The 21,152-nt window shown below is 54.4% G+C and overlaps 2 protein-coding genes and 1 pseudogene across 3 annotated transcripts; 2 read left to right on the top strand and 1 right to left on the bottom strand.

Annotated features, from left to right (window-relative positions):
* Positions 1-2,674: 2,674 nt before the first annotated feature.
* Positions 2,675-4,849, bottom strand: LOC120616804 (immunoglobulin heavy variable 1-46-like; annotated as a pseudogene).
* Positions 4,850-12,726: 7,877 nt separating this feature from the next.
* Positions 12,727-18,465, top strand: LOC120616811 (zinc finger and SCAN domain-containing protein 1-like). 2 transcript variants are annotated; one of them, XR_005656701.1, is made up of 4 exons: positions 12,727-14,556; positions 15,994-16,080; positions 16,443-16,621; positions 18,064-18,080. XR_005656701.1 is itself a non-coding variant. In XM_039880383.1 (3 exons), exons 1-3 carry the CDS (start codon positions 14,415-14,417, stop codon positions 16,529-16,531), a joined length of 318 nt encoding a protein of 105 aa, XP_039736317.1. In that variant the 5' UTR covers positions 12,727-14,414; the 3' UTR covers positions 16,532-18,465. The 2 variants fall into 2 exon arrangements, 1 of the variants encoding a protein (XP_039736317.1); XM_039880383.1 differs by having other exon boundaries at positions 16,443-18,465.
* Positions 17,002-19,661, top strand: LOC120616803 (tigger transposable element-derived protein 1-like). The gene is made up of 3 exons (XM_039880382.1): positions 17,002-17,158; positions 17,516-17,605; positions 18,421-19,661. Exons 1-3 carry the CDS (start codon positions 17,002-17,004, stop codon positions 19,620-19,622), a joined length of 1,449 nt encoding a protein of 482 aa, XP_039736316.1. The 3' UTR covers positions 19,623-19,661.
* Positions 19,662-21,152: the final 1,491 nt, after the last annotated feature.

Here is a 21,152-nt window from a genome sequence, read left to right as displayed (position 1 = left end):
TCGTGAAGCGTGCTCAGATGGTGCCGGAAACGTCTTATTGGAACCTGGAAGGAGGCAGTTCTTGTTATGGACGGTGGGGAACTTGTGTGACGTGTTTCTCCTGCTGTTCTGTGGAAGGTAGAATGAGGAGAAGGGAATTGGACGCTAGGCTGAGGCTCTTTCTACACCAAGGGAGGCAGGTCAGGCTTCACCCGCTGACGGCTCGTGGTGAAGGACAACAGAGATGAGTCTAAACTGTTCGCAGCCGTACGTTTGATCCTTTACATCCTCCACAATAACAAGCACAACCATGTTTTCTGACATAAAACACCAAGCACAGTTCATTAGTCGTAAGGAAGTTGTCACCTCCACATAGAGGGCGCCCCATGGGACAGGCCCAGCTGCTGCTCCCCGAATCTGATCACCTGGCTAGTGCTGGGAACACACACCTGAGAGCCTCTCCAGCCTGTAATTGGAACAGCAGGGACACTGGGGAGGCCCACTACTGGGTGACGTGGACGTCCCTGGAGTGAAACTTTGGAGGGACGACGTGCTGGACCCTCCTCCCACGGCAGAGCGACTCGGGAACGTCACCATCAGCTCTCCCTCTGCGTGCTCTCGGGGTCGGACTTGCACTGGGTCCTGACAGCGTCTGCAGCCTCCCTGAGCCCTCAGCATTTTCTCTACAAGTGTAGGTGTTTCATAATGAAAAGCAATAGAATGTTCAAGCAAAAATATTCCAGCCCTCAACTCACTTTTTATAAAGCCTTGACTAACAACCCTTCTGTAAATGTCATTGATATTATAAAATTGTTTCTACTGAAAAAGATAAAATCCTCCAGGCAATGGTCAGTTCCTTGCAGAAACACCGCTGGTTTATCATCTGCATTTCTTCAATCAACACTAATCAACTTGTTGCTGTCAACGTATTCTCCAGTGTTAATTAGAATCGGTCATCCATGTTGTCTAAGTCAGGAATTCATCCTAAATAACCTGCTCGGGGCTGATTCAAAGGGAGCAGAAGTGGATGGATCCACGGTGGACGGCAGCTCTGCCCTTCTGAGGCTGACAGCCTGGCCCTCCCGGTGACTGTGCCCATGGACCTTGGACCTGGCTAGGCTCTCCACACAACGGGTACTTCCCAGAGCTCACAGCACACTGAGGGTCCCATCTGGAGGTGTCCCCCAGAGCACAGGAGAAGGAGGTGACACGCAGACAGTGTCAGCAGCACCAGGTCAGTTCTACATCACACTCCATCTTCACCGCACGAGCTTGTAGCTTTGGCCATGTATAGTCATTTGCCTTTCAAATGTGTCCACACAGAGGACAACAGGGGACGGTTGTGCAATGATGAGGGCAAAAGTCCCATTAGCCTTTTCCATGTGCCTGGAGGTGACACCCGTAAGCTCAAGGTAAGACCCTGAGTCATGACAGATACTCTATTTTAAGGGAATAAAGTATATAAAGAGGAAAGCAAAAAAAGAAAAAACTAATAAGAAAGAAAATGGATTAAAGGAGTAGAACACGGGATTCGTGCAGAGACGTATTGACGGTTTTAGGAGCACGAGGGTCAGTTTTGAAATCTAATGGATTTTGTCCATCCTGACACTGGCCCCGTGTCCACCGTGGCTGTGACATGATCCAGGTACATTGATCAGGGATTCAGCAGGGTCTCTGGTCTACCTCAGATTGCTAATTTTTCAGGCAAGTATTTTAAGCTTTCTTAGGATTCTGTTCCTGGTGACAATGGGTAGAGTCATTTCTGCCTCTGAAGTGAAACCCTATGGTTTGTGCAAGTGAGAAATGTGTCCTTCCTTACCAATAAAAAACTCAAAAGAACGTGAACATTTTATATACAGAAATGTTGGAGGTGAGCAGAGAATAGTAAGTGTACACAGGTTCCTCTGACACTGCTACAAGGACAGGAAGCTGCAGATCACATAGGAAACCAGCCCCGAGTCTCCATCTGCACGAGCTGCTGGGGCTGAGACACAAGTCCTTGGGGTGTGTATGCCCCCTGCAGGCCCTGACCTCCCTGGAGGCCCTGACCCCCTGATGTCCTCAGCACACATTTCCTTCAAAGTCCAACAGAGGAACAGAGACGCGCCCGGCCCTTCCCCTTACTCAGCATTCAGTGGTGTGTCCCTCCCGGTACAGGCATATGGACCTTCCTGTGTAAAACATGTCCCCTCTTAGTTACTTCTGTCAACTGACCCCACCATCTACCCCTAGGCCACAAGTCCCCAACTGCCTCTGCTGCTCCCAGTGGTGCTCCCGACTCTCTCCTGTGGCGATACTGCAGTTGCAACTGTTTTAACTAAAACCTTCCTTCCAATTTGATCATTGTTGGTGGACATTTTAAAGTCACAGAGAGAGAACAAAGTGAAAGGAGACGTCAAGTCTCAGTCCTCACACACAGGTGATGAGTGGGCTCCTCTTCCATCAGGCAGATCCTCAGGACCCAGGAAGGTGGATCCGAGGGCACAGCGACAGGCCAGAGGTTGGGTCTGAGTCACAGCAGCTCATCCCCAGGTCCTAAGACCCAATGGAGTTCTCTCAGGTGTGCGTAAAATCATCTTCAGCTGGTGATTTCTCTCTAACTTCCATTTCCTCTCTTAAGAAGGGAGAAGTGTGGACTGTGACCATGTGCCTGCCCTAAAGTGCATTTTAGAATGAGGTAACTGGTCTTCTAGGATCACAGGTCTACAGGTGGAGAGAGTTATGCCCCAGGATGCATGCACCCGAATCCTCACTGACAGTTGAGTTAGAGATTACACTTGGGACATAGGACAGGATGCTCTTCGGTATTTTGGGCTTCAGGTCATGCTTTAATGAGTCAACTTTGGGGATGTTGGGATGTGCTTAGTGGAACTGGCCGGTGGGATGGATGTGAGTATTCGGAGGGCTGTTTCAGTTGCTCTGTGCTCCGAAGCTGTGACTGTTCCAGGGGAAAAGGCACGTTGTCATGCCAGGACCATTAGACGTCTTGAGGTAAATGGCTTCCTGTTTTATCTGAGACACTCCTAATACAGCCACAAGTGTTCACGGCAGAGCGAGGCAGAGGAGATAAGACTCCAGGAGAGGAAAGATGCAATGTGACCAGTGATGTGAGGTGACTTCCTCCAGGCTGTAGGGATGGAGAACGGGGCATAAGTCAGGATGTAAGGAAAGCGGCTCTTGGACCAAGAAAGACACAGAAGCAGACCACTGTCTGAGTTTGCTCAGGCTGCAGTAAGAGAACAAAACCTTCTGAGTAATTTAATATTAACAACCATTCACTTCTCAAGGTTCAAGAGGTGGGAATCCAGGATCGAGGTGCCAGCATGGTCACCATTGGGGAGGATCCTCTTCCTGGGTCATATCTGGTTTGCTCTTGCTGTGTCCTCAGGTGGAGGAAGTGACACGCATGGTCTCTGCGGCCTGATTTAGTCAGTTGCTAATTCACTTCATGAGAACCCTGGCTTTGTCATCCAGCACCCCGCAGAGACCCCCACCCCCTACCACAATCCTGCGGGGTTAGGATTTCAATACGTAATGTTGGGGAGCACACATGTTCAGATCACAGCCCCCACTCCTAGCCTCTGTGCACGTGTGGTCCTGTCAAAACCTTGATGTCTCTCCAGGGGGACTGACTTCCTGCTGTGAACTCCAGACTGTGAGGAGTCAACGTGTGTAGACTGTACCCCAAGTGTGTGGTACTGTGATTCAGCAGGGACAGGAAAGTCACACAGGCTGTACGTGGGTCCCACGTCATCAAGGGTCTCCCCACACTGCTCCCCGTGTGTGAGGACAGCAGTCCTGCCCCAGGGACAGGGACACTGGGGGCTGTGGTCAGAGGGGAGGACCCTCTTCAGGAGCTCAGCCCTGTAGGAGAGAACTGAGGTGGACTGTGCTAGAACCTGGCTCACCCGTCACCGTGACTTTGCTACCAGGAGTTGGGATCATCCTCCCAGAAAGTCATGGGCCTGGTGCTGGACCTCAGACTGGGCAGTAGGGGTTCACCCTTCAGTCTTTATACTTACCTATACTGAAGCATAATTCCTTTTCAGAAACAGGGGAAAGTGAGAGGAATGGCTGGGGGATCTGCAGTCCAAACCCTGAATCTGACACCAACACGTAATCCTAGACGATTCCTGTACTAACTCCCCTCATCCAGAGACCAGGGAGGTGCATATGTGCCCTCTGCAGAAGCAATGACAAATGACAGGGACCTGTCAGGAAACGCTGTCCCTCATCTTCCTGCAGGACACCTGGAGTCCTGACATCTTTCCCTGAGTGCCGGGTGTGCTCGCGAGAGTGTCACTTATATTGTCAGGTTTCTGTCTCTGTGTGAGGAAGTCAGAGGACACTGTTCCCTTCCTTCCTCAGCCCCACTCTGCTGCCCTCTCCCTCAGGGTTTCTGTCACTCTCAGGATGTGGGTCGTCACACTGTGTGTCTCTCGCACAGTAATATGTGGCTGTGTCCTCAGGCCTCAGACTGCTCAGCTCCATGTAGGCTGTGCTGCTGGACTTGTCTGTGGTGATGGTGACTCTGCCCTTGAACTTCTGTGTGTAGCTTGTGCTGCCATCGTTAGGGTTAACCCGTCCAATCCAATCAAGCCCTTTTCCTGGAGTGTGTCACACCCACTGCATATAGTAGCTGGTGAAGGTGTATCCGGAAGCCTTGCAGGAGACCTTCACGGAGGCCCCAGGCTTCCTCACCTCGGCCCCAGACTGCACCAACTGGACTTGGGCATGGACACCTGTGGAGAGGAGACAGCAGTGGGTGCAGAGCCCTGACTGGTCCTGGTGCCCTCATCAGCCCAGGGTTGGGGATCCCCTTACCTGTTGCCACTGCCACCAGGAGGAGGACGCTCCAGCTCTAGTCCATGCTGAGGGTGGTGCTGTCAGGGCCTCTAATGGAGAAGGCATGATGGTGGGTGCTGTGAGGACACAGACAGGTCCCTATTTAACCTAATGCACCTTGGCTCATTTGCATATTCATGAGGCACAGTATTCATAGCTGAATTCTTGGCCTCACCTGAGAGAAGTTGATGACACAGAAACCGTGGTCAATAAGCACATGAAGTCCCAGGTACAAATGCTTGTTGTGCATATGTGTCCCTGTCAGGGGCCTGATCTATATGTAGACAGAGCTTTTCTCTCTGAGGAACGAGTCCAACAGGAAGTCTCCTCACTGCGCTTCCTCCTTGAGTGACATGGGGACGTTGGATGCATCTGGGCTCTGATGTCACACCTCGTATTCCTGCGTCAGGGTGTCTCTTAAATGTCACACCTAGTAAAACACACCCTGCCACCAGCTCCTCACAATTCAGATGTCTAGAAGCCCCATACCTGTCCATTGATGTGTGGTTCTCATTGCTTTCTTGAGATTGGAAAATGGTCCTACCGAATGTCACATCGATTTTTGCTTCTGCAGTCTCTGTCTAATTGGAAATTTAGGTGATCTTTGGAAAGAGGAAGCCCCAAGCCCTCAGAAGAATCCCCTCCCCCATGCGCTCTGCCCCTACTCAGGGCTCACAACCCCTGCGGGGTGGATCCTGATGGCCCCCTGCAGTCCAGCCTCCATGATGCAGGGGAGGGTTCTGTCTGGGCTCAGACGGCATGACCTCACAATGTTTCTAGGACAGTGTTAAATGTCTGTGCCCTGACTTCAGGATGCTCCCTCAGGGACACCATATGCTTTTGGCTTCACCTCCTGATATAGTGAATTGGCTTCACTCACTCCCAATTACCCAGCAGGGAGGCTTCATTCAAGGGCTTTGTGAACCACCAGGGAGCCCCTTCCCTGGGGCAAATGGATGCACTGACATAGGCAGCAGTTCCCTGATTCCAGAATCTCTTGGGAATTTCCTGGACCATTTATGTTCTTTAGGTTTCTCTAATGAAGGACACTTCTGAGAAACTCTGCAGATACACACCATGTGGCCCAATGCATAGTCTACTTCCACTATTCAGTGAATTAGATGCACACACCAGAGGTCACCTTGACCTGTACTAGATGTAGGGATCTAATCTCACTATGTCTAAGTGGCACCTGGACAGACATCACTGGACGTGAAATCTCTGAACGTCGTAGCCATGTAAAGTCTCTCTCAGGAAGCTGGGATATGAAAAAAAAAAAAAACAGCAAGGGACCTATTAGACCTCAGGTGAGATCACTTTGAAAGGGCATTGGTCCCCCTGGCTGGACTCAAAAAGTGCATGTGTCACCTCACTCCAGGACCAGGAATTGTCACTCCAGAAACACAAGCCAATCCATGAGAGCGCTCAGTCCCAGGTGGCGCTGAGAGCAGGCGAGAGGAGATGCAGGAGTCCTGGCTTCCAGGATGCGCTGGGACACGAGGTCCACGATCCCATCTGAGAGGCACTGGTCTCTGCGTGAGGACATCTCGCAAGCGCTGCTGTCAGGAACCTGTGCCTGTGCTCATATAACCAAGAACGTGATGAACATCCTTCTGGTCAGTGAACCTGCTCACAGTTAAGCCTGGGAGCTTGCTACACACTGCGCTGTATCCCCCAGCATTCATGAGGTGAAGCCTTAACACAGAGTTGACTGTACCGGAGAAGGACTCTTGGGAAGTTTAGGGATAAATGAGGTTAAGTATAAGTCCTTGTCTACTAGAACTGGTTGCTGTATATGAAAATGAATAGAAAGAGTGATATTTCTCATTTTCTCCAGCATGCGAGATTACAGCGAGAAGTCAGCTGTCTTCCTGAGGGAAAGATTTCTCACTAGGAATCAAGGTCTCTGAACATGGACCTTGGCTTTTCCAGTCCCCACAATGTGAGACAATAAATTTCTGTCATTTAAGCCACTCAGTCATTGGTAATTGTAATGGCAACTTGAGCTTATGAGGCAGATTGTGGTTCTGAGAAGTGGGTGCTGCTGGAAGAAGCATCGAAGAAAATGTACATGGACGTGGAAGCAGGTGATAGGTAGGAGGTGGGAGACTTTTAAGTGCCTGCTAGAAAATTCCAAGCTTGCTGAGAGGGGTGTTACAGGTGATTGTGCGGAGAGCTCAGAGAGGACAAGAGAGCCGTAGAGGAAGCTCCCACACTCAAAGAGAAGGCGCACACAGTCACGAGGACAGCGGTGGTTGGAGTGTGGACATTGGGAGCCGTTCTGACAAGGTGTCCATGGAAATGAGAACAGGTCACCGGTTCTGGAGGACATGTGACCTTGTCAAAAAGTGTCAAAGTGAGTAGGGGGCCAGGTTTTAGGGTGAAGCTGAAGGTAGAGCTGTGAACAGTGAGAGTGTGTTTTTAACCGCAGGGATTACTAAGCTAAGGGAAGGAGTGTTTGGTTCATGCTGCTACTTTCTAATAAAATGTGATAAGACAGTGATGGAGCAAAGACAGCTGTATGAATCAAGTGCAAATCAGAATGTGGAGTTGTGACAAGTGGCCAGTCCATCCATAAGCCAAAATTGTGGAGTATCTTCTAAAGAGGGCAGAAAAGGCATTGCTAAAAACAATTTCATTAAAAAAAAAAAATCACATGGTAACAGTTATATATGTGATGTAAACCTAAAAGCAACAAAAAAGAAGAGAAACAGAGAGTAATGGACAAGGACAATGGACTAGTGGTTACCAGAGGGGAGGGGCAGAGGGAAATAAAAAATAAATGTAAAAAATAATTAAATAAAATAATATCAATCAATCAATCAATCTGGGGCCTGACCAGCGGGTCTCATCAGCCATCTCAGCGTCATGCAGGAAGGGAGGTGCGATGAGTCCGGCAGAAGCGATGCCTCTTTGAAATGAAGGGGAGAAGAAGGTGGGATGAAGAGAGATGTCAGACTTCACGGATTTTACAAAACAGGATCATAACCCACACTGGCGGTGAAGATGCAGTATTTTTAAGAAGGGGGACAAATGGCCTTGGAGGAGACTCAGAGAGGATCAGGGTTGACTCCGTGTAACAGGTGACATGGCCTCCAATCAAAGCCTTTGGATCGTCCACCACCTGGCAGTGACAGTGGTGTGACTGCCACCCAGCAGAGTCACAGAGAGTCCAGATGGTAAGACAGCACCTCAGCGTGTCCATGAGGTGTGACCCCCACCCACCAAGTAAAGAGTGTAGGCATCCAGCCAAAGAGGACTGTCTCCAACCTACCGTCCCATGGGACTTGCCTCGCCAGCGTTTGGACCAGCTTGGCGCCCTTCCCTCCTTCCCTCTCTCCTCTTTAATCATCGTAGAGTGAGGGTTTCCACCCTATGCCAGCCCCTCCATCATATTTTGGAAGCTCATAATTCATCATGTTTTATAGACTCTCAGCTGGAGAGGATTTTAGTCTGAGATTGAATCATATGCCAAGTTTCACCAATATCTGATGAGATGATAGTTCGTTGAGATTTGGACCTAAGACTTTAGAGTTAGTCCTGTAATGGGTATGACATTTGGGACAGTTGGGGTAGAGTTAATGTATTTTACATAAAAAAGACATGAATTTTAAGTTCCATTGGTAGAATCCTATGAATTGAGTTTGGTTATTCGAAATTATTATCCTGTAATCTGATGTCTCAATGCTGGTGTTTAAAATAGGGCATTGAGGAGGCTTGAAAGGCTAAATGAGGTCATGGTGTGGTGGTCCCACCCCACTAGGACTTGAGCTTTGTGTAAAGAAGGAGACATGACAAGTGACCAGCATATCCAACGTGTTCCCTGGCCCCTGGCTCACCATGGCCACAATGAGGTGTTTAGCTTGATGCTCTGTATACGCTGGTTCATCAAGATATCTTCTTTCATCAGGTTTCTGAGTTCTTAGTGGTGCCCATGGGTCAGCAGCCAACTGTGTCCCAGACTTGTCCTTCCATAATGCCTGCGTGACCTTGAATCACATGCGTGCATGACATGCATGCTAAGCAAGTCACATTAGACCCCCTGAGGATAACCTGCCTCGGGGGTCCACAAATGGACAAACATGTTAGAGGGATAACAGGAGATGAACTGGAGACACGTGAATGCAAAGTATTTACGTAATCTCTCCTTTGTCACCAGCCAGGGTGGAGGCTGGGAGATTGAGTTGGGCTCCAGCCCCATGGAGCTCAGGCTGTAGGACAGACTTAGTGAAATTAGGACAGTAGATGACACCTGGTCGTGTTGGGTGGGTTTCAAAATCCACCCGAGGAAGTGAAGACCTGGAGGGTCATGTGTTGTAGGCCGGACAGAAACGGCATTGGTTAGAGTCTTGGTGGCTGATCCTACCCCTGTGGCCATGTGTCCTGTCTGAAGGGAGAGCTCATGTGGGGACAGTGTGTGACTGTGGGGGCAGAGAGCCTGAGCTCAGCACACAGGAGTCTGCACTGTGCCGGGTCTCTCTTTGTGCAGGTATTTTCCAGCCACAGGGAAGAAGACAGCCCTCAGGATTGTCCCTCTGCTGAGACATGAAAACACACACATAGAAAACTGGTGAAGGAAGGTCCCTAGTCACCAGTGATATGTTGTCTACGGACAAGGTACGTTTTCATTTTAGTCTGCAGTGAAAACAGAAAAATTTAGAGCCACGTCGAAAAAGTGAGGTTTGTTTCAGTGGGCAGCTGAGAACTGAGGAAATCGCTGCTCCAAACAGGACGCCCCTTCCCACCTCCCTCTGCACCTGCTGTTGGGCTGGTCTGTGTGTGCTGTGCTTTGTGTGACCTGAGCGTCCCCTGGTGACCTGATCGGCCCCTGCAGCTCCCCCTCCTGTCTCCCTCAGGGAGGTTTGTGTCTGGGCTCACACTGAGGTCCCCTCATTGTGTCTCCCGCACAGAAATACATGGCCGTGTCCTCGCTTGTCACAGAGTTCAGCTGCGGGAAGAACTGGTTTCTGGACGTGTCAGCCGTGACGGAGATGTGATCCTGGAATGCTGGATTGTATCTTGTGCTTCCTGTCCAGTATCCCATCCACTCCATCCCTTTCCCAGGGCGCTGGCGGATCCAGCTCCAGTAGTCACTGCTAGTGACAGAACCGCCAGAGACAGCACAGGTGAGCGAGAGGGTCTGCGAGGGATTCACCTGTCCTGGGCCTGACTCCTGCAGCTGCACCTGGGACAGGACACCTGGGGACAAGGAGCATCAGTCCTGTCAGTCACATGTAATCACAGCCACCCACAGACCCTTGTCTGACATCAGAGACACTCACCTTGGGGGGCTGTAGCAATCGCTCAGGTACTTTCTGATAACTAACACTCCTATAAATATCCACAATTGCCAAATGTTTATAATCATATGTCATATACAAATAATGCCGACCTTGGTCTAAAATAATAAAAATAAAGGGTATTTCTTCCTATTATCTTCTTTTCCTAGTTTGTGACCTATTTTCTTACCTTATGACATTTTCGTAACTGTGTCTACTAGAAAACATTCTTTGTGCAAATATTCCACCACCCAAAGCATATTGCGGAAAATCCAAATAAATTCCATCAAAATAACTGAACTTTGGCATGAAGAAAGGTCAAAGCAAGAATGTGACTATGGAGTGTATAAATTCATCATCTTGCAAACAGAGAAATTTTTACCCTTTATTAACTAACTTGTTTTCTCAGCTTTGGTGTTTTCAGGGATGAAGAGCCCACAGTCAGGCAAATATTGAGGTGCCTGAGCAGCTGTGCTCCTGGGACAGGACACTGTGACCCTGACAGGACTTCCCTTCCTCCCCAGCTTCCCCGCACTCCGGGGTGTGCCTCGTGGTCTGAGGGTCTGGGATCCTGCGTAATGTGTAAAGGTTTTTATATAATCCGGCAGCAACATTATACCAGATATTTGAGCTGAAAGTACACTTTCCAGTGTCTGCTCATCCTTTCTTTTTCTGGACAGTATTTCCAGTGGATAAAAGATTTATTTTTTCACATTTTCTCCTTGATCAGTATGATCTTTCATGGGACTTGTTAAAGTTTTAGGTAATTGCCCGCTCTGGCTTCCATGGCCTCTGTGATAGCAGGTCTCTGGTTTCCTCCCTGCACCCAACCCCATGGGCATGTGTTGGCCCACTGTGGCTTTTGATACCAGGGGTCCCTTCCTTGGTTCGGAGATATTTTCTTCCCTAGGTTTCTATGGCATGGTTGTCTTGGCATCCCTCCATCTTCTGATGCTGTATCTTTTGTGAAACTGATGGTCTCCTGGGTCTAGAGCCCTTTGGGAAATCCCGTCCATTCCTAAGGCCTCAGTGACCACCTCAGGATCTGCTCCGGGTGCACTAGCAGCAGCCCAGCCTCTCCTCTCATTCCACCTTGCTCTCCTGTCCCCCAAACTAACAGCAGGCACTTTGGTTGTCTGCTCTGCAGACACAGCACGTGGGCCACCAGGACACTGTCAGCAAGGGAAGGTGTTCTTGTGCTCCAGCTGGATGAGCCACAGGTGGTGAGACAGGGATGTCTGGCCTCTTGGGTTCTGATCAATGCAGGTACCTGCATGTGTCTGTGCATATGCACACACAGACACACAAAGAAATAAAGATGGGGGAAAGGGTTTCTGCCACCTGTGTCCCAGCTAACACTTGCAGTGATGGGCCTGCTCTCAGCACATGACAGGGGCTGGGGGCCCAGCCTTACTGGGAAAAAGGTTAGATGAGGCCCCTTGTTTTCCTGCAGAGAGCAGGAAGAGGGATGGCAAGAACGAAGGGAGCTTTTCTTAGGACCTCAGTGACTGGCTGGATTAGTTCATCGCACAGGTTATGAGCACTTGAAATGTGCTAGGTGCTGGGGAGGCCGAGGTGGGTGAGACTGGCCCTAGGAGCTGCCAGCCCAGAGGTGGTTACATTCTGTGTGGCAAGGGCTATGAAGGGAGACTTAGGAGGGACCCCAAACTAGCCCGGGCACAGGACAGGACATGATAGGGAAGGTTCTCTGGGGAGGTGGAGTCCCAGCCCTTGGGGACTTTGCTGTCAATTAAGAAACTGGGTATTTCAGAATGCCACTTATCAGAGGGGCTTGTCAGAGGCTGGCCAGCACGATGGGTGGGTTGGTAAAGGCCTGAGGGCCAACCTGGAAGAAATAGCCGCCCCGATGGAGGCTTAGTGCGGTACAGCGGCTGAAGGAGGTAGGTGACCAGGCAGGAGTTAAGGCCAGATCTCAGCGGGTGGAAGGTGCAGAGGCAGGTGAGCGGCCCCCGGTCACAGCCGCCGCGTGCCAGCCGAGCGCGGGGGAAACGACCGGACTCGACGTCCTGCAAGCAGCGCGCCGCAGAGGCGACACGTGCGTGGGCCGGTCTGGATCCAGGGCGCGCGTGTGTGGAGCCAGGGACGGCGCCCGGCCCTCCACTAAAGCGCGGCGGAGCACCCGGGGCTCGGTCAAGCAGCACCTGTCGCCGGGCCTCGAGGAACCACATTTCCAGGCGGCGCTGCGGACCGGACCCCCGGGTGCAGGCCCAGTGCCTGCGACGCTGCCGGCTGCGACGCGCCGAGGACGCTTCCGGGGAACCTGGCCGCCCAGGCCCCGCGCGCTCGCCTCACTTCCGGACCCCGCCCCGCTCGCCCCTCCGCGCCTGCGCGCTCGGGCCCGGGCCCAAGGGGCGGATCGCGCTTGACGGGCTGAGCAGCGGGGCGAAGCGCCGGGAGCTCCCGGTCCTCGGGCCCCAGAGCGGCCGGGCCGCGTGGCTCCTGGGGGCGGTGAGTCCGGGCGCGATGCGACCGGAGGCGCTGCCGGCCGGCAGGAAGGGTGGTCGGGCCGTCCGTGTTCCCAGGAGCCCCGGCGAGTCCGCGGGGGGCGGCGCCGCGGGCGCCCCTGGGACTTGGAGTCCGGCCCGGCGGGGCCCGCCCCGGAAGTGGCGTGGGCCGGGGCCGGCTCTACCCGCAGCTCCCGGGCCCCGCCGGCGGGTGGCGCTCGAGCCCTGACCAGCTCCTGGGCCCGCCTCCCGCGGTTGTCAGTTCCGTGCACAGACTCCGTCCTTTCGCCGCCTGCTACCCCTAAGCTCTCTCACCTCTGGGAAGGCTTCCTGGATTTCCCCGGCCCGGGCCTGGGTCTCCTCTTTGCTCTCGTTGCGCCTGCCCCGCACGTCCCTCCCTCCGTCAGGCGAGAGTGTGGAGAGAGGGCGCGCGGGGATCGAAGTCCGAATCCTTACCCGGCGAGGCTCTGCAGGAGCACCCTGGCCACACGGCCTTTGCCGAGAATGCCCGTTCTTCCAGCGGTCGCTTCCTCAGGGCACCTGGGGGCTGAGGGCGCGTGGAACCGGGCATGCTGGGTCTGGGGAGCCCTGACCCACCCTTCCTAAAACATGGCTTGGCATTGAAAACAATCTTTATTATTTTTTGAAGTTGCTGTGGTACCAAAAGTGTCGCAAAACAATTCAGACGTTATGCAGAGACTTATAAAGGAGAAAGTGGGTGTTCTCCAGTTCCATTCTCTGGAATTGCCAGCTCGGGTTTTGTTTTTCAGGATCTTTTTGTGAACGTTTGTAACAGTAGCTCCTGTGTACACACAGGCATAGATGTCTGCAGAGGTTTGTTTTAGAATTTCGGCCGTGGAAGCACGTTGAGTGCAGAGCGCCACTGCTTTCTTGTTTAGCCTTGTAGAGCGGATCTCTCTCCCTGTCCATGGTTGAGTTCTCCTAGTTGAATGGATCTCCTGAGGCTCTGCAGGAGTCTGCCATGGCAGGAGGAAGGCCCTCCAGGGTGGGAGTCAGCAGTTACTGTCCTTGCGCCTGGCCCACACTGGCCTCACCGCAGCTGCCTCCAGCGCCCATCTTGCCCTTCCCTTCCAGTCTGTTCCCCACATCACTCTCCCTAGGACCCTCAGACTGCATTCTTCATTCGCTCAGACCCTCCCTGGACACCATCCCTCTGCTAGTTCCCACCAGCACCTTTGTTTGGCTGCTGGCGGGTTCTCTCCGGTCACTGAGACCCTGGGCAGTGCCACGACCCTGTCCCCAGGAGCAGCCCTCTTACTTTGGCCCAGTCTGGCTTGGGCTCCTGGAAGCTTCCCTGCAGGGGTGGGCTCACTCTCCTAACTGGTTTCTCAGTGCAAGGGGTCCTCTTTAGGGCACAGATGGACAGGTCAGAGTTCGAGGTGTCCTTTCTCAGGTTGCCAGCTAGCCAGGTTTGGGGACAGTCGTCCACAGCAAGTGGCCTTGCAGGGTGTGGGTGGGTGGAGGGGCGTGGATGGTCCATTGCCCTAATTGGGTAGCCCATCCTGTCCCAGGAAGACTGAGCTGTGGCCTTAATGAGGACAGGGAGGCCAGCTTCCCAAGGTCTCATCATGGCAGCTGACCGAGCGCCCCTTGATCTGCAAGAGCTCGTGATCATCAAGATGGAGGAAGATGAGGTTGCCCTATGGGATCTCAAACCCCTCCCCAACCCTCAGGCCCCAGCGCTGGCCCCAGGGCTCAGTAGAGACCCCCGGCAGCGCTTCCGCAGCTCCTAGTACAAGGAGGCAGCAGGGCTTTGTGAGGCGCTGGCCGTCTACGTGAGCTGTGCCACCAGTGGCTGCGGCCCGAGGCGCGCTCCAAGGAGCAGATGCTGGAGCTGCTGGTGCTGGAGCAGGTCCTGGGTGCACTGCCACCTGACACGCGGGTCTGGGTGGAGTCCCAGGGTCCCGAGACTGGCGAGGAAGCTGTGGCGCTGGTGGAGGACTTTGCTCAGATGTTGCGGCAGAATGGTAAGCCACAGGGACTGGGGAAGATCAGCAGGCGAAGGGACGGGGGACAGTGCAGAGGGACAGCCCACGGCCCTGGGTCTGGAGCACCTGCCCGCTCAGCCCAGGCCCTCAATGTTCTCATCTCTGGGAAGGGGACTCAGAAGTTGCAACATGTTTGGAGCCTATTTTAGTCTCTTAGCTTCCTAGCTTGAGGTTGGTATGACGTTTCACCCTCTCAGAGGACCTCCTTTTTCTTCCTTTTCTCCTTATAAGGTCCCTGAGTGTGTGTCATGTGCTGGGCCCTTTGTGTCCAGCAGGGAAAGGGACATGCAAGGAGGTCCTTGCCCCACTGGAGCCTAGTCTGTTAGAGAGGTGGACAGTGAGACCACCAGTCACAATTAGGGTGCCTTTCTTTGGCGGGGGTGAACACAGAGGGTGGCCTGGCCAGGGGCGGCTTTGCAGCATTGCCATGTGATGTCTCCACTTTGGACTCCCCATGTGTGTGTGCACCTGTGTGCCTGTGAGGAGGCGACAGCCATCCCTCGCCCTGGCATCTGTACTCACTACTCACACATACCTATGCCATGCCTCTTGCTGCTTGGCCCTCTGTACCAAGACAGAAGCCATGGCACTGTAAGGAAGACAGCTTTACTGAGCTGTAATTCACATGCCCCCAAAGAGTACAATTTGTGGGTGTTAATACACAGTATTCACAAAGTCGTACAAGCACCACACTGTCTAATGCCGTAATTTAATCACTTTCAAAGAAGCTCCACGGCCGTCGGGTCCCACGGCGGCACATCCGTGTCACAGTGGAGCGCCACTGAGTGGAATCATGTTGTCTGAGGACCCGCTGGGTAATGTTTCCAGTGTTCAGCCGTGCTGTAGCAGCACGTCACCGTCTCACTCATTTTTGTGACCAAATAACATTGTTATGTGGATATAGCAGTTTGACCTATCAGGTCAAACTGATACAGTGTATCCAGGGTCACTGCCATAAGTCACGGGGTCAGCATAAACTATCTGGTGTGCCCAGTGCCTTTGATAAACACACTCTTAATATGCGAATATTCCAGGGGCTTAGAGATGACCTCCCAGGAGCAGGTCAAGGGCCAGAACTTTGGAATGTGCAGGGTTTGGACACCCAGGCCCACAGAGCCAACCCTTTACTGCACACATGGCCTCAGCGGAAAGAAGCTTCTAATGACTGTTTCCTTGGCGTGGGTTTACTCCTGAGGTTTGTATGTGTACGTGACCAGAGCAGTGGCATGCCAGCCAGGGCAGGGTCTTCTGTGACAGTCAGAGGCTATGCTCATGTCTTGTCTAGCTCAAGCCGGTACAGAGACCACAGGGGGCGCTGTCCACACGTTGATGCCTGACTGACCGATCGGCCTGTGCACTGGAACCCTGTGTCCTCAGGATGGGGCCGAGGACACTAACCCTCCGCTCTTTCCTCAGCGCTGGCCCAGGCACCCCCCGTGGACCAGCAGTCTGGAGACCTGGCAGAGCCGGCCAGGCTCTTCACAGATGGAGCTCAGGGGAGCTGTGAGTCCTCCAAAGTCGTATCTTATGTTCCGCCCTCCCCCGACTTTCCTCAGCCCAGGCCGTGGAGAGTCACGCTCAGCCTCTCTCCGCCTTCAGGCTTGGCCCAAGAGCCTGCCCCGCTGTCTCCCCCAGCTCTTGGTTGTCAGACGGGGCCTTCCTAGGGTAACAGTGTTTGAATAGCAGAGTAGGTGTTTCTCCAGGTCTCCAGCCCCCAGGGCTCCGACCTGGTGTGAGGCTGGGGCCCAGGTGGTGTTGCCTGGTCTTGGTGTCTTCTGGGCACGGACAGATGGTGCTGCCATGAAAGCCAGAATCCAGATTTTTGTTGTTGGCACCACATCACAGTTTAAAATGACATTTTGTAGACCCAGAGGACATACCTGTGGACCGGACTGACCACAGCGGCCTCAGCAGGGGCTGGGGCTGCTCGCCTGTGTCTCGGGAGCTGTGGTGATGCCTCCGTGGTCTTGGCTTCACTTCCTCAGGTTCTGTGCGGCCCCAGCCTGATCCCAGCAGCCTCCTCCCCCCATCTCACTTCACAAAGGTGAATTTTCTTTTATTCACTCAGTCATTTCCATTGCGCAGAGATACAAAGAAATATGCCGTTTGGTCTTCTATTTTTTAAATTAAAAACGCACTGTATGTGCGTTATACAGTAATCTGAACTTTGACAAAAGCGATGAAGTCTCACACTCATCTGCCTCACACTCATCTGCCTCTCTGGAGAAGGCCACCGTTAACTGCTGTGTCCTTCCTCCCTTCTCTGAGGACACACGTGCGGTGCACACGTGCATGTGCTAATGAACATAGGCACACAGGCGTTTCTGAGGAGAGCCCACAAATCCTCCGCACCTTTCAGCTTATCTCGTGTCGGGAGCCGATTCTTCTCACTGGCCCTGTGGGAGTCATCTGCCCAGCTGGGGCATGTGTGCCCGTCGGTTTCTTGTCCCAGAGCGTGCTCCCCTTCACCTCCTCTGCCCTTGGGGCCTGCCTGACCTCCGGATTCCCCGCAGCCTGCAGTGCCGGGGCCCGCTCTGTGGTGCTGCGCACCTCGGAGGCCAGTTCACCTGCACACCTTGCGGTAGCCCCGTGTGGTGGTTCCTTTTAACCAGAGAAGGGAGCCAAAGCGGTCACCGCCAAGTGCTCTGCTCCCATTCCCCTCAGGGTTTCCTTGATGCAGGCGGCCTCTTGGCCTTCTGCACATGCGGCCTCCCCAGGGATGGCTCTGTCCACGAGACAGGGACTAAAATTTGTGTCTGTTACAGAGCATTTTGGTGCGTGTGGGCTTGGCAGGTAACCGAGGGGCTTCTCCAAGAGGTGACGGTTACTGAGTATACACGGGGATGAGGGCAGATCAACCAAGGAGTGTGGCCAGGGCTCTCCCGCCTGCTGAGTGGGGAGGCTGGGTCACACCCCGCTTTCCCTGCCCTGATTGCAGGTCCTGGGGTTTCCCGAGACACTGCAAGAGCTGGAAACCCCTATAGTGGCTCTGCCCAGATGTACCCGAGCCAGGCTCAGCAGGTGTCCTGTGAGTCGCTGGCATGTTGGCAAGTCTTGAGCTACTTTATTGTGAAACTCTGATCACACATCAAGTACAAAGCCAAACTCAGAGAAGTTCTGTTCCTGGAAGCAGCAAGGTGCTCGGTCTGCCCCGGGGGGAGTGGATCTTCTAGGCCGCCTCTGGCCCCATTTGGTGTATTTTACCATGTGCATGTCTTACTGTCAGCAAGAGAACAAAACAAAAATCATGGGTCCTGAGACCCTTAACTACATCACTCAAGGTCTTCGCAAGCTCGGGTCCATAAAAACGTATTTTCTGTGGCTGGGCAGCAGCTCGTCCCCTTTCACCTGGCCACCTGGACGCTCAGAGCTTGGTTTGTGCACAGTCGCTACAAGTCCCTGCACCCAGCTTGTCTGTGCTGTCACCTTCTCCCCTGCCCACACTCACCTGGTCATTTCTTATTTCTCTGTTTGGTCCGACATCAGATTGAGTATCGATCCACCCTGGATTGTTCAGGAGGCCAGTGACTGGTGACTTGGGATGGCGTGGCCAGTGGGCTTTCAGAGGCTTGCTGTGTTCCTGGGGGTGAAGTTTATTTAGTTCACAGGCCAGACTTCATCCAGTGGGAAGTGAGCTCTGGCAGATGTGGCCCTGAACATCTTTCCCAGTTTTGCAGGAGCCTGTGTGCACTCCCCCACTGGTAAACTTTTTCCCATTTCACAGCGGGTGGGGCCCGGGGCCGCAGTGGCGCTGAAATCAGCGGGCACGGGGTGGGAACGCAAATGTTCATTCGTGATGTCCGGAGAGAGCAGTGTGGACCCAGCGGCCCCCTCCCGTCTCAGGTCCGAAGAGGCGGCAGAGCAGCAGCCAGTGCGGAGGCACCAAGTGGGACCGCAAGGCCATCAGCGTGCAGGTGAAGCTGGAGGTGCTGTGGCACTTCGAGGCTGGAGAGAAGCTCAGCAGGATTGGCCATGCACTGGGGCTGTCCACATCCACTGTGGCCACCATCCATGACAACAGGGACAAGATCCGTATGAGTTCCCGGGCAGCCACCCCGCAGGCAGCCACCAGGTTGACGCACAGGCGCAGCCTGGTGATGGAGAGCATGGAGCAGCAGCTGAGCGTGTGGATCGAGGACCAGAACAAGTGCAACGTGCCCATCAACGTGGTGCTCATCCAGGAGAAGGCCCGCAGCCTGTTCGAGGACCTCAAGCGGGAGCAGGACGAGGGCGCCCAGTCTGAGACCTTCGGGGCCAGTTGCAGGTGGTTCGCCCGTTTCAAGGCACGCCACAGCCTGCACAGCCTGTGGGCGAGCGGCGAGGCCCCGGGTGCCAGCGCAGAGCAGACACAAAAGGACCGGGTGCTGCTGCGCAGGGTGATCCAGGAGGGCGGCTCCACCGCTTGGCAGGTGTTCGACGTTGGCAAGACAGGGCTTTTCTGGAAGCCACTGCCCAACAGGATGTTCTTGCCCACAGAGGACAAGTCGGCCCCCGGGTTCAAAGCTGCCCGAGATCTCCTGACCCTGCTGCTCAGTGGCAACGCGGCCGGTGACTTCAAGCTGAAGCCACTGCTGGTGAACCCCTCGGAGAACCCGTGCGCACTCAAGGGCTTCTCCAAGCCCAGCCTGCCGGTGCTGTGGCGCTCACACAAGAAGGCCTGGGTGACCACGAGCCTCTTCCAGGAGTGGTTCGTGCACTTCTGCCCGGCCGTGGAGCGGTACTGTGCCCAGCACGGCCTCCCGCACAGGGCGCTGCTCATCCTCGACGGCGCGCCGGGCCACCCCGGGAATCTGGACGACCTCTCGGACCGCATGCGCGTGGAGCACCTGCCCAAGAACAGCACGGCCCTCCTCCAGCCCACGAACTGGGATGTCGTCGCCACCTTTGCGGCGCATTACCTGCGGAGAGTCTTCCGCCTGTTGGCGGCGCGGGCAGGAGGCGCGTGTGAGCCCTCGCGGTCCCGGCCTTGTGCCAGGACTGCAGCATCCTGGATGCGCTGTGCAACATCTCCGAGGCGTGGGAGGAGGTCCTGCCCGCCACGCTGAACCGCGGGTGGAGGGTGCTGTGGCCTGAGGGTGTCCAGCAGCGCGCCGGCAGCGCGATGTCGAAACCCTGGACAGATCCGGCGCAGGTTTCTCACGGAGGTGGCGGAGGCAGATGGGGTGGCGCTGCTGCAGAGCTGCGGGGCAGACCTGGCCAACGAGGAGTGATGGCGCTGGCGCTGGAGCAGGAGTGGGGCCGCCGGGGATGAGGGCGAGGATGGCTCCCCAACGCCCCCGCCAGCTCACGTCCAGGCACCTGTCCAAGGCCCTGGCACACTTCGATGCTGGCCTGCAGATCGTCAGTGACAACGACCCCAACCTGGAGCGCAGCCTCAGAGTCTGCCAGGGTATCAACAACATAGTCAACTGCTATCGGGAACTGCTCAGGGAGAAGAGAGGGCCCAAACAGTGGGGGGTGGGGTCCCATTGTCTCAGCCTTTCACGTGGGCTGAATGTTTCCAGTTCATCGTATTAATTCTCCGGATTTTTTTTTTTTTAAATCAGTAAATAATTTATCTCACGTGAACTCAAATACATGGTTTTAAGAGCCTCGATGGATCCTTGAGTGTGATTATTGTGTCCTGGGTCCTTTGGGGCAAAGCAAACTGGGTTTCCTAATGGGAGCCACCAGAAGGCCAAACTGGCAGTGCTGTACACCTGCGCCTGGCACCTGTGCTCACTGCACTGTGCTCTCCCCATGTCCGCTCTCCCTGTGTCTGGAGTGGGGCCCACTCAGTTAGGAGAGGGGCTCTGCTTATCTTCTGGGCCTGTTGTCCTTCTGCTGGGCTCAGGCCCCAAAGAGATTCAGGGATCCCCAGTGGGCGTGGTGGGAGCAGTGCCTGGACACACACCTCCCAGCTCCGCTGCTCCAGGGCCCTGGGTGCTTCTTGTCATCCTGTCCTGCCCTTCAGAGTGGTGCGGTGCCCACCTGACCGGGGAGAGGGAGAGACTTCAGCCCGTGGCGGTGAGTGAGGCAGTGAGCTCGCCAGGCCTCCAGCCCCAGTGCTGGGCGTCCTCGTGGCTGCGGGCGTCCCCTGGCCAGACTTGGGTGCTCATTCTCCCTCTTCTTGTCTCTTCTCTGTTCCCTTCATCCCGCCCCCTTTCTGCACCACTTTACATTTGACCCCTGCCCTGCCCCTCTGACTCTACTTCCCAAAGACTCAGACTCATTCCAGGCAGTGGTGGCATTTGGACACAAGGCCCTGGGTCCCACGCAGGAAGACCAGGAGCCACCGCCACCCCACAGAAGGAGGCCTGCAGGGTCATGACTTGTCTGGGTAAGGACGTGGGTTTTGGGGTATGGATTGGCCTTTAGGTGAATGGGTCCCTGCTACAGGAGCCCTTCCCTGAGCCCACCTTCCTTCTGCAGGGGCAGCTGGCCCACAGTGTTGGCCTGACGGTTTTGCTGTGGAGCCCAGATGCCCACAGTCTCCCCTCTGCCCTCCATGCACCCTGTGCACGCCTGGCAGAGGTGTACCCAGACCTGACCTCAGATCTCATGCATGAAACGGGCACTCCCTGCAGGCAGCTCTC

The sequence above is a fragment of the Pteropus medius genome, unplaced genomic scaffold (genome assembly GCF_902729225.1).
Source record: "Pteropus medius unplaced genomic scaffold, Ma_sr-lr_union100, whole genome shotgun sequence".
In the NCBI taxonomy this organism is placed as follows: domain Eukaryota; kingdom Metazoa; phylum Chordata; class Mammalia; order Chiroptera; family Pteropodidae; genus Pteropus; species Pteropus medius.
The sequence above is the reverse complement of the archived record's forward strand: the minus strand, read 5'-3'. Positions and strand labels throughout refer to the sequence as shown.